Below are 16,472 nucleotides of genomic sequence, written 5' to 3' on the forward strand. Positions count from 1 at the left end.
CAATTGTGGTTATGGTTGTCTTGTGTCTTTCATCTGTCTTGTCTTGTGCTTTATCTGTCTTTTTGTGTTATGATTTGGGGCAACTGAAAAGGGCAAGTATATGGGTACCAAGGCTGATACGGGATAGTCCTTTGACTTGTGTTCTGAAAATTTTAACAAACTGTATCCTCCTCCAGTTAAGACAGATTTTGGCTGTCCTGTCACCAAACGCTGCACTGCTCTTGGAGAAGTCAGTCCAGAATGGTTGAACGTTTTAGCATGGAGGTTGGTGGGTCAGTGCAGAGAAGACAGAGTGGACAGCTTGAAGCCTGGACGAAGGCTCAATGGACAGCCCTAGAATCCCGTGTGAGACCCCATAAGCCATCTCTTTGCAACAGCACAATGTCTAGCTATGAGGACCTTTCAATGTGTGGCTGGAATGCCAGCTCCAGCACCATGCTGTATAACTGATTACCAGGGCCCCCCATGGGGTCACCTAGACCATCTGCCGCACTAGAAACAGAAGATTCCATTGCCTTCCTTTTTCTGTACAATGCAGGCAGGATTTATAAAGCCTGATTGGCAGAAGGTGTGTGGATATCAATGAAGATGATTTAATTGCAAACATTGGTTTCTACAGCAGTAAGTACCCCACAGGCAGCTAAAGCGATCCTTGCAATAGCCTCACTGCCCAATGAGTTGAAGGCTGAAAGCATGATCGAGTCCTGCCAGACTCTTGCCACCCTTCAGAATTACAATGCCAAAGGAGGTAAGGAACGATTCAGTGAATACCACCAGGCTCTTATAGGAGAAAAAAAAATTTCCAGCTGTTGTAGATAGGGGAATGTGTCTGTGCTTTTGGTGTGCCCGTAAGTTTTGCAGCAAATGTGGTGAGCAGACAGAAATGGGTCAGGTTCAGTTGAATGTATGACTGATAGCATGTCTTGTTTCTCACTGACCTCCATTGAGTATTTCTGTTGCTTTGTTTTGGTCTGCTGATGCCATTGACCATTGCTATCATGGCTGCTTTGATGGCCAGGTCTCAGAAATTATCTCTGATCTTTCTAGTTACTAAGTTTATTTTTGCAGGGATTCAGATATTTTCTGGGTGGAGATAATATTAAAGTTATCTTTTGCTGTTTGACTTTATTGAAAAGCTGGCTCTGGGTTATGGTTCTCCCTTTCTGGACCCAGGTTTGCTTTTAAACTATTCTCTGTTTGCTGGGTCAGGACAGCCACCTGACTCACTTATAAATGAAGTGGTTTTGGAACATAGTTTTTGAATGTGAATGTGCAAATCTGAAAAGAGAACAGTTAACTATGAAGAAAGTTATTACTTTCTGAAACCTATTTGCACAAAACCATGAGGCACCCAATTTCATTAAAAAAAAAAAAGTGAAGTATTTAAAGACACAGATTAACATAGATCCATCGATAATAGGTGGTTTCACTTTCTCCAAAAGAAAGGTCACCAGAAAAAAAGAAATTCAACCAGGCAGCACATGAAAGCTTTTCTGCTACATCCTGAACACAAAACAAATCTTTACAAACAAAATTAGGTTGAAATAGCTCCTTGTATTCTGTCTAGCCACAGTGAGATAAAACTTGAATAGCAACCAAATATCACACAAAATCTTGATCACCTCTACCGATTAGATAAATGAAAATAAAAAGTAAAAACTTTGAGATTTCATCTTACCCCAACAAGAAAGGCAAAAAACAACCAAATACAAATTCTGGATGGGTTACAGAGAAAAGGAAATACTCATTCACTATACCTATGATTGTAAATGGTCCAGTCTCTATGGTAATTAGTGTGAAGAATTCCCAAAAAGCTAAGAATAAACTTAAAATGTGGCCCAGTCATACCATTCCTTACATATGCCAAAAATACTTGACATCCTACATTGTATCTTCTTGCTCTGCCAGGTTCCTTACCTCTCGACTCACAATAACAAGCAAATGGAAACATCATAAATATAATGAAAATATGGTATGTAGACACTATGAAATAATATTCAGCTATAAAGACAAAATGAAATAATGGATATTGCAGGTAAATGGATGAAACTAGAAAATGCATATTGAGTCCAGAAATCCACATCAGGAAAGAGAAACATCATATGTTCTGTATAACTGGAGGATCCCAGCTCTAAAGCTTCAGTATCAGTACATAGCCCAAAGTAACTGCAGAAATAAGGGAAATAAAGTAGTGCCATTGAAGTAATAAGAAGCAGGAGTGTAATAGAGAGGGAAATAGCAGGGTAAATGTGATCTGATTGGGTATGGCAAGAAAGAGAGCTGTAATTAGTTAGCGAAAAATGTCATAAATACAGAAGAAAGAGGATAAAATAACAATAAGTGTGTCTGGAAAAGACCTATGGAGCCATAATATTAACCTAAAAATCCATCCATCCATCCATCCATACATACATACATACATATATATGGTGAGTGTGTGTGTGTGTGTGTGTGTGTGTGTGTGTGTGTGTGTGTGTGTGCTTAAAAATACATATATGGTTTATGGGAAATTTTCTCATCTCCCTACAGAGACAAAGACTCATCTAACAAGAATACAAACAATGGGCAGAAGAAGCTCTCTTTTGAATTCTTGTTCATGGTGGCAAAAGGCTCAAAACACTTTGCAAACTTTTGCCACTATTCTTAGTTTCCCCTCAGTGGTGTTAGGGTCCTGGAGAAGTCCCACAAAAGACCACCATCTACATATGCAATCAGCAAGAGTTTGTATCATCCCAGAATGCTGGGTCTGTCCATCCCACACAAAGGCAAAATGACAACAAACCCTAGAGAAGCTCACAGGTTCCCTTTAAGCACAACTAAGGGAAGGGTCTGAAGTAGTTAGATCATCTTATGTATGATTGGCTTAAGCAAGCAGCAGTCATATTAGTATGTTTTAATTGGCTAGGGCTATCAAGGACTGGTTAAAATTACAGCTTTTCCATTTTGGGGAAGTCCTGGACAAGTTCCAGGCTTTGTCCTTATTTTGTTATCTGTTGACTGTGGCTACCACGCTTCTAATCCTTTGTTCCTGGCTCCCTCAAAAACTGTGTACTCAGTTCCAGGAAATTGAAATTCAAGTCTAATCATTGAGAGAGGATTGAACAGCCTGTCATTGCATTTGCTAGTTGCTCTCAGAAGGTAAGGATCCACTGTTGAAGACACAGAATACTTCAGATGTAGTAGGATCCAGAGTTCTATATGTTGAAACTTATTTAAACCTTTACTGGGGCAGCTTTCATGGTACCATAAAATGCCATGGAAGTTATCAAAGAAGGGAAACAAGGAACATTCTATTGAACTATGACATCTATGAACTACAACAATGGACCACCATGGCATGATAACCCTAAGGGTGCACACATAACTTGGTAACCAAAAGTTCTTCACATGGACTTAAGATGCACTCAACAAGAGAGATACCATGACTATACTGGAAAGTTAGCAAATTCGCCTGATCTACTGAAGTCATGGTGTTGGTATCCTGGCATTATGTTGGCCCAGTGCCCTGACAACTGGCAGGATACAGACACTGACATTCTGATAGATACTTAGACAGCTTAAAAGGCCCTGTGTTACATGGATGTGTCATGGGATGTGTGGCTGCCTAAGGACTCTGTAAACATGTGCAAGCTTCTCTTTTTAAGAGAACACCTCACACCTGTTTACCCCTTCTTCTTCCTCCTCTCCTCTTCCCCTTTGTCTCCCATTTCTACCTCTGTACCTACCCTTCTCTTTGTTCTCTTTCCCCGATAAACTCCACGTGAGTTTGTTGAGTCTTGTGGTTCAAGTTTAATGGCCTGCAGGTGCAAATGAAGAAAAATGACAACACATATATCTTGAAGAACATAAAAATCACTATTTTTCTAAAATAGTAAAGTATCTAAGTATATTCTAAAAATTTGTCCTAATATTCACAGAGAAATATAGTTCCCATGCCTAATCAAGGAAATTCCTCTTTGCAACAGACAAAACAATACAGAAAAAAAAATCAACTAAGTAAAATTCAAATCTGTAGAGCCCAGCACCAACTGACAAATCTATAAAACTACTCTGATACCCAGTACAGGTGGCATTGTAGAGGAGGGGTAGGAAAGATTTGTAAGATCCAGAGGACCAGGGAATTTGTTTTGAGATTGTAGGTCCTAGTAATGTCAGAAGTTACACCACTAGTTACCAGCATGACTCTCTAATCATGATGTGAAGAAGGATGACACCAATAGGCTTTCACGAGTGGACAAGGGAAAGACCACAAAGCTTACGCCCTACAAAGAAAACTTCCACTTGAAAGAATGATGAGAGAGAGAAAAAAATAGTCTTATCCAGGAAAGTGTGCAATTAGTTATCCAACACCAAGTCATGATACCTAAAATATTCATACAAGTAACATTATACAGACTCAGCAGGTTATATCTAGAGCTATAAATGTATACACACATATTTAGGAATATATCTATACATATATACATAACAACAATTGATGTAAAAAGAGGTCATGAATTTGAAATATCAAGAAAAAGTATATGGGATGATTTGGAGGTGGGAAAGGGAAGGTAGAAATGATGTAATATTTGTAACTTCAAAAGGTAAAATAAATAATTACCCCCAAAAAGAATGCTTGCTGCTTTTCAAAAGGCTTTAATTTGGTTCCAAACACTCAAACTGGAAATTCATTGTCATAGGTCCATAGCTGGAAGAGAAAGACAAGAAATCTCTGTTTGGATCCTGCAGATGAACAAGATGCATTTATATTGTGAGATAAGACATCAACACTTGTGGGCAAGTACAGGTTATTGTGGTTTTAAACTGAGTGTCTCACAAAATCTCATGTTTTGTGTCCTGTTGCCAGCTTCTGGGTTTTTCAAAATGATCAAATACTATGGGACCTAGCCTAATCATTGGATACTTTGATATGTTCATAACAGAATGACATTATTTAGAGGAAAGACAGAGGGAAAGGGGGTCACTGGTGTGTACTCCTAGAAAGATAGGTCTTACTATTTATCCTTTCCTATTTTCTCTAAGTACCATGAGGTGATCAATCAGCTTCTGCTACACAATCCCATTGTTGTAATTTGTGTCTCTTCTTAAAACCAAAGAAATATGTCCAGTTTATGTTGGACTGAAACTTTGGAAAACTTGGGTCAACATAAATCTTTCCACTTTCAAACCATTTCTCTCAAGTTATTTTTCACAGTGAAAGAAAACCAGAGTAACCCAAATTGTTAAACTTTCTTTGCTAGATTCCCATTGTCATGCTATAGCTTCATACTATAACCTGGTATATCACATCCCTCCTGCATTTATATCTTTCTACATAATGTGGAATTCATTAAGTGGGGCATTCTGATATCCTCTAGGTAGCTAAAAGAATTAAATGACAGTCTCCACAATATATTTGGCATATATTCAGACTATTTTACTCTCTTTGGATATGATGATGGGAAAACATTTTGAGTTCATGAGTATAGTAATTGGAATTGAGTTAGCCTCAATTTATCAAAGCTCAGAAATAGATCTTCAAAAGTACTAATAACTATGGTTTATTGAATGTTTGATACATTTCTATTTATGTCATTCATTTTTCTGTATTTTATTCATCAATAATATGGTAATAAAATAATATCAATTTCATAACTTTGTTGGGAAAGTGATTTCTTAATGAAAGAAATATAGCAGATCACTACATACAATAAATACTGGTTATTAGTAGTTGTTGATATGGTAATTAACTTTCTTGAGTATCTAATTTAGTGACACCTTACCAGAGAAGTTATTTTATCATTTTTTAAAAAGTGACTCATCCATTATTATCTACTTCCATTTTTTTCTGAATATTTTATATTTATTTCATTGTAGTACACAGAATATAAGCCTCATGAGAGGAGGAATAGTTTACTATTTTTTTCCTAGTTCTATCTCTAGTTCTTGTTACCATACGTGACAGAGGAGGATCCATGTTGAATTTAAACACAACCATCTTCTGGTCTGTTATTAACACAACTAAAAAATATACCAAAGAAATATGTATTATATATACATAATTATTGATTTACTATATAATAAATGCACACATATTAAATGTGTATTATAAAGACAAAATTGTGCAAACATGCATATAAATGTATGAGCCTATGTAGACATATACATGGTATAACATGTGATATGGTGAAAATTTAGTTCAAAAAGGAGAATATGGAGTAGATCAGACTTTGAATCTGTTATACATATAACTGGTGTTGCATCTATATATTTGTTTTTCCTAAATGTGAAGCAATTGAAGGATGTAGTTGTAAGAAACTATGTTGTGAAAGATTAAGTGCTATAGTCCTGCAATAAGATTGTACATGAAATGTTGGAAATCCAGCAAAACAATATTTATGTCTGATGGTGTATATATATATATCCACATATCTTATTTGTTCATGAATAAAGCCATGTTGGCCACTTGGAAAACAAGATAGGCGGTTGGAAAACAAGATAGGCAGGACTAGGAAACAAGAAAAATTCTGGGAGTAGAGGGGAGTCAAGATGTAGGACAAGAGAGAAGAGGTCAAGACCCGCTCTTTGGTAAAGTGAGACCGTGTCGTGTGGAAACACTGAGTGATAGAAATGGGTTAATATTTAAGACAGAGCTAGCCAATAAAAAACACTAGTAAACAGCCAACACTCTCATAATTAATTATAATGTCTGTGCATGTTGTCTGGGGCTGAGGTAGCTCTGGCAACAGGATGGTGGGAACCTACCCATAACAAAATCAGATGTCTTTGTTGCATGGATGTGGATCATTTGGGTATAAGCCTAAGAATGGGAATTCCAGGTCCTGTGGTAGACTGATTCCCACTTTAATAAGGAACTGCCATACAAGTGGCATCACCACCCCTGACTTCAAGTTCTACTATACAGCTATAGTCCTGAAAATGGCTTGGTATTGGCACTAAAATGGACAAGTAGGCCAATGGAATTAAAACAAAAACCCTGATATTAAACTACACACCTATGAACACCTGATTTTTGACAAAACACCTAAAAGTACACAATGGGAGGAGGAAAGCATCTTCAACAAATGTTGCTTAGTGGTGGCACAAGTGGATGATAGTGTGTAGAAGACTGCAGATAGATACATGTATATTACCATGCACAAAATTCAAGTCCAAATGGATCAAAGACATCAACATAAATCCAGCCACACTGAACCTCTTAGAAGGGAAAGTGGGAGGTACCCTTGAACAAATTGGTATAAGAGACTGCTTCCTGAACAACTCCATTAGCACAGAAACAGAGATTGATAATTAATAAATGAGACCTCCTCAAACTGGGAAGCTTCTGTAAGGCAAAAGACAGAGTTGACAAGACCAAATGGCAGCCCAGAGTCAGGGAAAATATCGTCACCGATCCTACATCTAACAGAGGGCTGATCTCCAAAATATACAAAGAACTCAAGAAACTAGTCAACAAAACAACAAAGAACCCTATTAATAAATGGGGTACAGAACTGAGACAGGATTCTCAATATAGGAAATCAAAAAGGCTGAAAGATACTTAAGAAAGTGCTCAACATCCTTAGCTATCAGGGAAATGCAAATCAAAACAATTTAGAGATACCATGTTACTCCTGCAAGAATGGCTAAAATTAGAAACACCAATAACAACTTATACTGGAGAGGATGTGGAGAAAAGGGAATACTCCTCCCCTGCTGGTTGCATTGCAAACTTACAAAAAGAGATTTTAAAAACAAAAGTACATGTTCGCAAAGTCCTTTTGTGCACCAGGGATACATCCTAGCTCCACTGTCTGAGGTCTCTTAGACTAATCAGTCCTTCTGGCTGAGACCCATATTCAGGGGGGGCCTGAGTAAGTCCCATGCTGGCTTCCCAGCTATCAGTCTAGTGGCCTTTAGCTCCTCCTTGTTCAGGTAAGCTGTCTCTATGTGCTTCTGCCGCGTGGTCTTGTCCTCTCCATCTGCTTCTGGGTTCTAGTTCAACTCAGTGTTTATGTATGGGTGTTTGCTCCTATTTTCAACAGGCATTAGTTGAAGGTTCCATGGAGAAGTTAGTTGTTGATCTCACTCTCCGGGAAGGGCATTTATGATAGCCTTTCCACGGAAGCTGAGATTGTTAGTTGGGAGCAGTCTTATAGTTCTCTCGACCTTTCTTTGTGTTCAATTTTATCTTCAAACCAATATTGGCTCCCTCTTTTATGTTCTCTCTCTCTCTCTGTCTCTGTCTCTCTCTCTTTCCTATCTTCTATTCCTAACCAGGCTCAATCTTCCTGGTCGCACATGTTTTCCTTTCCTCCCCCTCATTTTCTCCTACTTCTCTCTCCATTCGCTGTCCTCCCCCCTTCACCTGAGCTCTGGGGGACTTTCCCTTCCCAGTTCTGTCCCAGGGACTTTATATGAATCTCTTAGAATACACCTTGAATCCTAGTTCATCTGGTGATGTGAATTATAGGCTGGTGATCATTTGATCTAGGTATAAAATCTATATATGAGTGAGTACATACTGTGTTCCTCTTTTTGTGACTGGGTTACATCATTCAGGATGGTTTCTTCAAGTGGCATCCACTTGCCTGCGAATTTCAAGATACCATTATTTTTTTCTGCAGAGTAGTATTCAATTGTGTAGATGTGCCACATCTTCATTAACCATTCTTCAATTGAGGGGCATCTAGGTTGCTTCCAGGTTCTTGCTATTACAAATAGTGCTGCTATGAACATAGTTGAACAGATGTCTTTGTTGCATGGATGTGAATCCTTTGGGTTATGCCTAAGAGGGGGATTGCCGGGTCCTGTGGTAAACTAATTCCCATTTTCCTGAGGAACCGCCATACTGATCTCCAAAATGGCTGTATGAGTTTGCACTCCCACTAGCAGTGGAGGAGTGTTCCACTTTCTCCATATCCTCTCCAACATAAGTCATCACTGGTGTTTCTAATCTAGAGACAGGAGAGAAGCCCTAGTCCCTACTTCACAGGACCTGTCAGATCTACATGACCCCAACTGGATGGCATTCCCCTACATATGGAATTGGGGTGGGGGGATGGGAGGGGAGGGTGTTTAGAGTGCATGTGAGAGGGCAGATATGGTAAAAGGGAGGGAAGGAGAGAGGGAGGGCTTGGGAAAGGAGGGAGGGAGAGGGAACTGGGATCGACATGTAAAATAATAAATTAAATTAAAAAAAAAAAATGCTTTGACTCCAAACTTTAAGTTGAAGGACAAGTTACTGGGGAAAAGGATTTCTATTTTTGTTTCCACAGAAAATGAAAAGATGTGGATTCCTTCCAGAATAATGTGGTTTGATCAAGCCAGACCGCCTGAAACAGAGTACAAGTTAATCCTACATTCAAAACAGCTGGACAAAACAGCCCTACAGACTACAGCCAGGATATCTGAATCTTCTTTGTATCCCCCTAAGACAGCAGGAAGTAGTTTGGAAAGAACAATGCCCAAATTCCCAAATATTGTGTATAAATGTTTGTTTTCATTTAATTGGACTTTGTTATATAAAATTAAATAAAATAAAAAAAAAACAAAAACAAAAGTACAGAGACAAGCAATGCTTCTTGGTAATAACATTTTTCTAAGGTGTTATGTTGGAGAAAACAGTGACTTACACAGATCCTTTGACTAGACATAAGCAGCAAAATTCCTCAGGGCTCTTTCAAAAGGCCCTGCTACCAAACAAGAAAGTTGTGTATGAGCAGCTTGCAGTGACAGTGACTACATCTCTGAGCTGACAGCATGTTACTTGATGTCAGCATACACCAAAGAATTGAGCACAGTTCTCAGTATTGGTGTTAAACATATCCCTGCTATTTTGGATAGACAATGGCTAAATATCCTTATGGTTAATTTTAGCAATGCTGTTGTTTAACAGATAAAAGACATTTGGCCAGAAAAAGATAAAGACTTACAGTAAAGACAGATTAAGATAAAGAAAGACAACTAAATGTTTATAGTGTGTGTTTAAATATTCCTAGGCTTGGGAGAGAAAAAAGAAACAGGATAAAGTTGTTTAAAAGAAAGAAGGAAATAAGGAAGGAAGGAGAAAGAAGGAAAGGAAGGAAGGAAGGAAGGAAGGAAGGAAGGAAGAAAGGAAGGAAAGAAGAAACAGTAGCTGTATGCTGTGATACACTCCTTTAATTCCAACACTTGGGTGGAAGAGGCAAGCAGATCTCTATGATTTCAAGGCCAGAGTATATTTTAGAGCAGCCAAAGTTACACAGTGAAAATAGAAGTAACAGAAATAGAGTAATAAAAAAGCCACACAAACATGGAGAAAATACACATACAGTCTGGATACAATATGTGATTGTGCTGTGTTTGAATTTCTCAATTGCTAAGGAAGGAACAACTGCTAAAATATACTTGATTATCAATGTTTCTGAATTAATGCAATTTATATATTTTAAAAATGCTTTTACTTCAAATTTTAAGTCTAAGGACAGATTACTGGGGCAAAGAATTTCTATTTTTGTTTTACAGAAAATGAGAAGCGGTGGATTCCTTCCAGGATAACACGGTTTGATCAAGCAAGACCCATTGAAATAGTATCCCAGGAGATCCAATATTCAAAACAGCTGGGACAAAGTAGTACTGCAGACTACAGCCAGGATTTCAGCATATTCTTAGAATTTGTGTTACAGAATCCCCAAACCAACCAGCAGGAAGCAGTTTAAAAAGAGCTCCAATTCCCAAATATTGTCCATAAATGTTTATTTTTATAAATGGGTTTGGTTATAAAAGGTTAATGATCACAACAAATCTCTTTTTAAAAGTAAAAGAGGATTATAGTATAGAAATGAATACTTTGTTTTGGAATGGATTTCATTTATTGAAACAAATGTATGGTCAATTTTGTGATATGTATATTTCTCCTCTTGTTTAAGTATTGTGTTTATATAGCCCATTTAAAAATGTAATGTATAATTAAGTACACATTATAGATAGTTACCTAGAATAGTCAAACCATATAATTAGTTTAGTCAGATTTTCCAGATATATAGAGATATATTTCAATTGGATAGGCTTTTTCCAAATATTCCAAAGACCCAGAATATGGCATTTAAAATACTTTAGGGCTTTTCTTAACAGTGAGGCACAACTGCTCCTGGCAAAACCACCTTCTTCATAAAGGAAGATGGAACCCATTATGGAGTTTGCCTCCAATATGGCAAGACTAGCCATATTGACACTTATCTTGTCTGGACTGTTTGACTTCATGCTGTATAAATTGGACATGCAAGACCCACAGAAAAGTGATTGCTAATACAAGATGGACATTGCTACAGAGTTTCTATTTCATGGAAGTGTCTGGCAGACATTCTTTCTGACACAGAGGAAAGTGACTGACAAACTGCCAATACAGGTGACAGTTTAAAATTTCCTGCTTTGCTGAAGAGTCTGCCAGACACACTATGGCCTATGGGCTGAAGATGGATATGCCAATTTTCTGAGGAACTTTGGATGACTGTCCAAGTAGTGAGATGTCTCTGCCATTTCCAGAGTTTACATATTATCCTTTTGTGGTCTTTGATGGAATTGAAGACAGATAGTTATTGTTATAGTTTTCCTTCATTAGAGTTAAAGATAAGTTATGTATAAGACTTTAGACTCACAAAGATAGAATAGATGATGGAATATTTTCTTTAAATCTTGATAAATGTTAATGAAATATTGTTAATTATAGTTCTTATTTGATAACTGCTTTGCTATGTATTTTACTATGTTAAAGTTAAAACACTTCTTTTTATGTTAGACAGAAAAGAGAAGATGATGGGAGATGTCATTCTGTAAATATGTTTCTTTTATTGGTTAATTAATAAAGCCCCATTGGCCAATTGGAAAGCAAGATAGGCAGGACTAGGAGACAAGGAAGATTCCAGGAGATTTAGTAGAGGGAAGTCAAGATGTAAGACTTGAAAGAAGAGGTCTGGACCCTCTCTCAGGTAAGATAAGACCATATGGAAACACTTAGATTGATAAAAATGGATTAATATTTAAGACAGAGGCAGTCAATAAGAAACACTAGTAACTGGCCAACAGACTCATAATTAATATAATACCTCTGTGTGTTATTTGGGGCTGATGCAGCTCTGGAACCAGGCTGGTTGGAAACTGCTAGTAACATATGTCAGTTATTATTACATTTTTGCAAACTCATTTCTAGTTTTAACATTAAAATATGAAATGGGTATTGTTTCTTAATAAGTTAAAGTTAGGTTTTGTTATATTCAGGTACACTGTCAGAGTTTTATGATGGTGTCATCAACCACACTACTTACTAGATGACATCTGCTCCTTCGACACTCTCATGACAATGAGTTTCTCCAAATATCATTAAGTATACTTTATAAATGGAAAGAAGTGAATCCTTGCCCAGTTAAGACCTTGGTTCTGGAGCAGACCTCACTAAAGTCAAAGCCATCCTTCCTAATGACTAAGAGTTAACTTAGATTGTTCTTATTAATGGCACAATGATAATATTTAAGCATGTTAGTGGTCAGCTGATGTGTAAATAATTGACTCTGTAGTAAAACCATTTCCATGAGCAGCAATGACATCTTCCAACACTTTGAATAGAGAGCAGGTATCCTTTACCTTATTAAACAATGCGTATGTGATGTAAAATTTAAAGTGTATCCACAAGGAATATCTAAGCAAGTTTATTTTGTATTGACATGATAATATTTATAAAAAGAATTTATTAGCTAATTAATTTTATTAAAGGGAGTAAAAATAATTTTGTATTCAAAACTTGAGGACAAATATATCATACAAGATTTCATCAACATGCCAAATAAATCCATCTCAATGAGAATCACTCAGAATGAGCAAAGCTTAACTTCAATAATTCTGTAACTCATAAACAACACAACCAGGAGTTAGGATGTTCTTTGTGTACTGTCTATAGTGATGAATTTAACAATTGACTTTGTAACATAACAACTTAAACAAGCATCAGATAGCTTAAATACCTAAGTAAAAATGTATGTCATTATAAATGAGGAGGCTCAATTCTTTCTTTTGAACCTAATGCCTACAAGAGTACTTTGCCCTCTAAAGACAGACAACCATTACAGCTGTGGGTCTTTCCATCTTGGATGATAAATGATGTCATCATGAGGATATTTCAACAGTGCAATGAGAAAAGGCAACTTTGGGATTTCTTGGGCATGATTTGGAAAACGCAGCACAGAAATATTTGCCTTAAACATTTCTCTCTCAGCCTCTGAAGTTGAGCCTCATGCTGCTGAGCCAGGAGCAGAAGCTTACATCCAGCTTTATGTTGCCATCAGACTTGAAGACACATTAAAATGTTCCAAAAATCAAGAATAAATGACATTTTTAGAAGTATGTTAGACTAGAAAATAGATGTTGGAGATGCAGGCTACAGTATGACTCATGCTAATTTTAAATTATTATTTATGGCCCTGGAAAATGAATCAGGTACAGATTTTGCCACAGAGGCATGAGGGCCTGAGTATAGATCCCAAGGACACATTTCAAAGCCCATGATGGTGGTGCATGCTTGTATCCCATTATAGGGATACAAGCACTGACACAAGCAGAGCATGGAGCATGCTGGTTTAGTCTCAACGGTAAGTTCAAAATTTAGTGAGAGGTCTCCTCTCAAAAATGCAAGATGGAGAAGCCAATAAAGAAGATACTAGGTGTTGAGCTACTACTTTCAATCATGCACATACAAGTTAAGACTTAAACCTACTTACATATAAACATGAATACACACATATGCACAGCACAGGCATCCATCTAAACACATGCAATTATAAAACAAAAAAGCTCATGAAGTATTTAGCAGAATTGAGTTAAAATTATAATGGATATTAAGCATGTTATATGTTCTAAAAATGTATTTTATGCTTCTGATATTTATGTGAGCATGGTCATGGTAAACCATTATATTTTAACACATAGAATCAAATCATGAAGCATGTCCTTTGTCCCTCAAAAACAATTCTGTATTAAACGGCATGACTGAGACAGGATTCTTATAAATCAATCCATTTGAACTATGAGTTTTATTATTTCAGTGTTATATGGGAGAAGTGATCCTTCATATAGTGCCCAATCAAGGTGATGAACTAATGGTACTCATGAACATGTTTTCATTTTTGCCCAAAGAACAAAAATTGAGCTCATTGCACCCCCATCACTGGGCCTCTGCTAAAGAGGCCATAGCAGGAGAGTGCCAGGTCCCTGCTAGATTTGCCTATTGGATGGGAACATCCTGAGTCCCAGCCTGTGGGATCTTTGACCCCAATCACCAGGCACTGCTAGAGGTGAATCTGGGACAAATTCAGTTTGAATCCCCCACACCCTTCCCAGGTAACTCCCTGGATTGGCCCTGATTTTGCTCCCCCTGTGTCCTGTCCCCAGAGGGAGTAATCATGGTGGTCTGATACACACCCACCCACTCCCACCAAGAGCCTGCCCTCTCCCTACCCTGTGCCATACCCTGCCCAATATCCCACAGCACTGGTTGAACACTGGGACAGAGTCACGGAGCCAACACACTAGACCTGCCTATCCATGTGGAACCACCGGGAATTCCTGCCTGCCTGATCTCTGACCCCCACCACTGGTCCTCTACTGGAGATATGGGACCCTTCCAGAGATCTGCCTATCCCCTTGGTGCCATCCTGAGTCCCTGCAGGCTGGATCCTTGACCCCAATCACCTGGCCTCTGATAAAGAGGCCTCCTGTGAAGAGGGCCAGGCCCCTGCTAGATCCACCTTTCAGCAGGGGAACATCCTGAGGTCCAGGCTGCAGGATCTTTGACACTCATTGCTGGTCCTCTGCTGGAGTTAAAGCTTTGACCCCCCATTGCCAGACCCCTGCCTGGGGAGACACTTCCTAAAGAGTTCGTACCACCCAGAGCTACAGACATCAAACTTCTGACCCACCTAAGAGCCCACCACCAGGGGAGTACCAGAGAGAGAGAGAGACCCCACCTGCACCTACTGAAAGAAGCAATGCGAAGATAATGATACAAAAAAAAAAAAAAAAAAAAAAAAAAAACTAAAAATAGAAAGACAAGCATAACACCACCATAATCTAGGGAGTCTACATTAACTAGACCTGAACATCCAAAAGCAGATGAAGCAGAAGAGAACAACTTAAAAAATATCATCATAAAAACAATAGAGGCCCTCAAAGAAGATGTGAGAAAATCCCGTAATGAAACGGAAGAAAAAAACAAACACAAAATGGAAGGAATGAACAAATTTCTTAAAGAAAGTACGGAAGGCCAAGAAAAAAAAACAAACAGGTGAAGAAAACATTTCAAGACTTGAAAACTGAGATAGAAACAATAAACAAAACCCAAACTGAAGGAATGCTGGAAATAGAAAAAAAAAAATGGGCAAACGATTGGGTACTACAGTCGCAAGCATAACCAACAGAATACAAGAGATGGAAGAGAGACTCTCCGGCGCTGAAGATAAACTTGAGGAAACAGATTAATCAACCGAAGAAAATCGTAAATCCAACAAATCCTTAACACAATCCAGGAAATATAGGACACCATGGAAAGACCAAACCTAAGAATAATAGGCATAGAGGAAGGCGAAGAAGCCCAGCTCAAAGGTACAGAAAATATATTCAACAAAAACATTGTAGAACACTTTCCCAATCTGAAGAAGGACATGCCCATGAAAATACAAGAAACATACTGGATACCAAATAGACTGAACCAAAAAAAAAAAAAAAAAAAAAAAAAAAAGGCCCCTCAACACATAATAATCAAAACCAAAAACCCTAACAGAATAAAGAATATTGAGAGCAGCAAATGAAAAATGCCAGGAAACACATAAAGGCAGACTTATCAAAATTACACCTGACTTCTCCATGGAAACTCTCAGTCAGAAGGTCCAGCATAGATGTTCTACAAGTACTAAGAGTCTACAGATGCCAGACCAGGCTACTATACCCAGCAAAACTCTCAATCACTATAGATGGAAAAATAAGATATTAAATGAAAAAGCCAGATTTTCCCAATACATATCTACAAATCCAGCCCTACATAAAGTTTTGGAAGGAAAACTCTAACTCAATGAAGTTAACTACACTCACAAAGACACAGGCAATAAACATTACCATTTCACCAGAATCCCAGGGTATAGCAGGACAAATATATCACAATACCACTGCTAACAACAAATCTAAAACAAACAAGCATTAACAATCAATGGTCCTTACTTTCCCTCAACATTAATGGTCTTAACTCACCTACAAAAAGACACAGGCGAACTGAATGCATACAAGGACAGAATCCATCCTTCTGCTGCATTCAAAAAAACACATCTAAGCTTCAAAGATAGACATTACCTCAGGGTAAAGGGCTGGGAAAAGATCTCCCAATCAAATAGACTCAGGAAGCAAGTAGGTGTGGCTATCCTAATATCTAACAAGTTAGATTTCAAACAAAAATTAATCAAAAGAGATGAAGA

At 37.8% G+C, this 16,472-nt stretch overlaps 1 protein-coding gene across 1 annotated transcript in view; it reads left to right on the forward strand.

Annotated features, from left to right (window-relative positions):
- The first annotated feature begins 240 nt into the window (after positions 1-240).
- Positions 241-16,472, forward strand: part of LOC127214850 (nucleophosmin-like) — a 95,164-nt gene continuing 78,932 nt past the window's right edge. Inside the window, exons 1-2 of the mRNA XM_051175094.1 lie at positions 241-343; positions 620-748. Of these exons, the coding sequence (XP_051031051.1) occupies positions 241-343; positions 620-748 (232 nt within the window). The remainder of the gene's footprint in view (positions 344-619; positions 749-16,472) is intronic.

The sequence above is a fragment of the Phodopus roborovskii genome, unplaced genomic scaffold, assembly GCF_943737965.1.
Source record: "Phodopus roborovskii unplaced genomic scaffold, PHOROB, whole genome shotgun sequence".
In the NCBI taxonomy this organism is placed as follows: domain Eukaryota; kingdom Metazoa; phylum Chordata; class Mammalia; order Rodentia; family Cricetidae; genus Phodopus; species Phodopus roborovskii.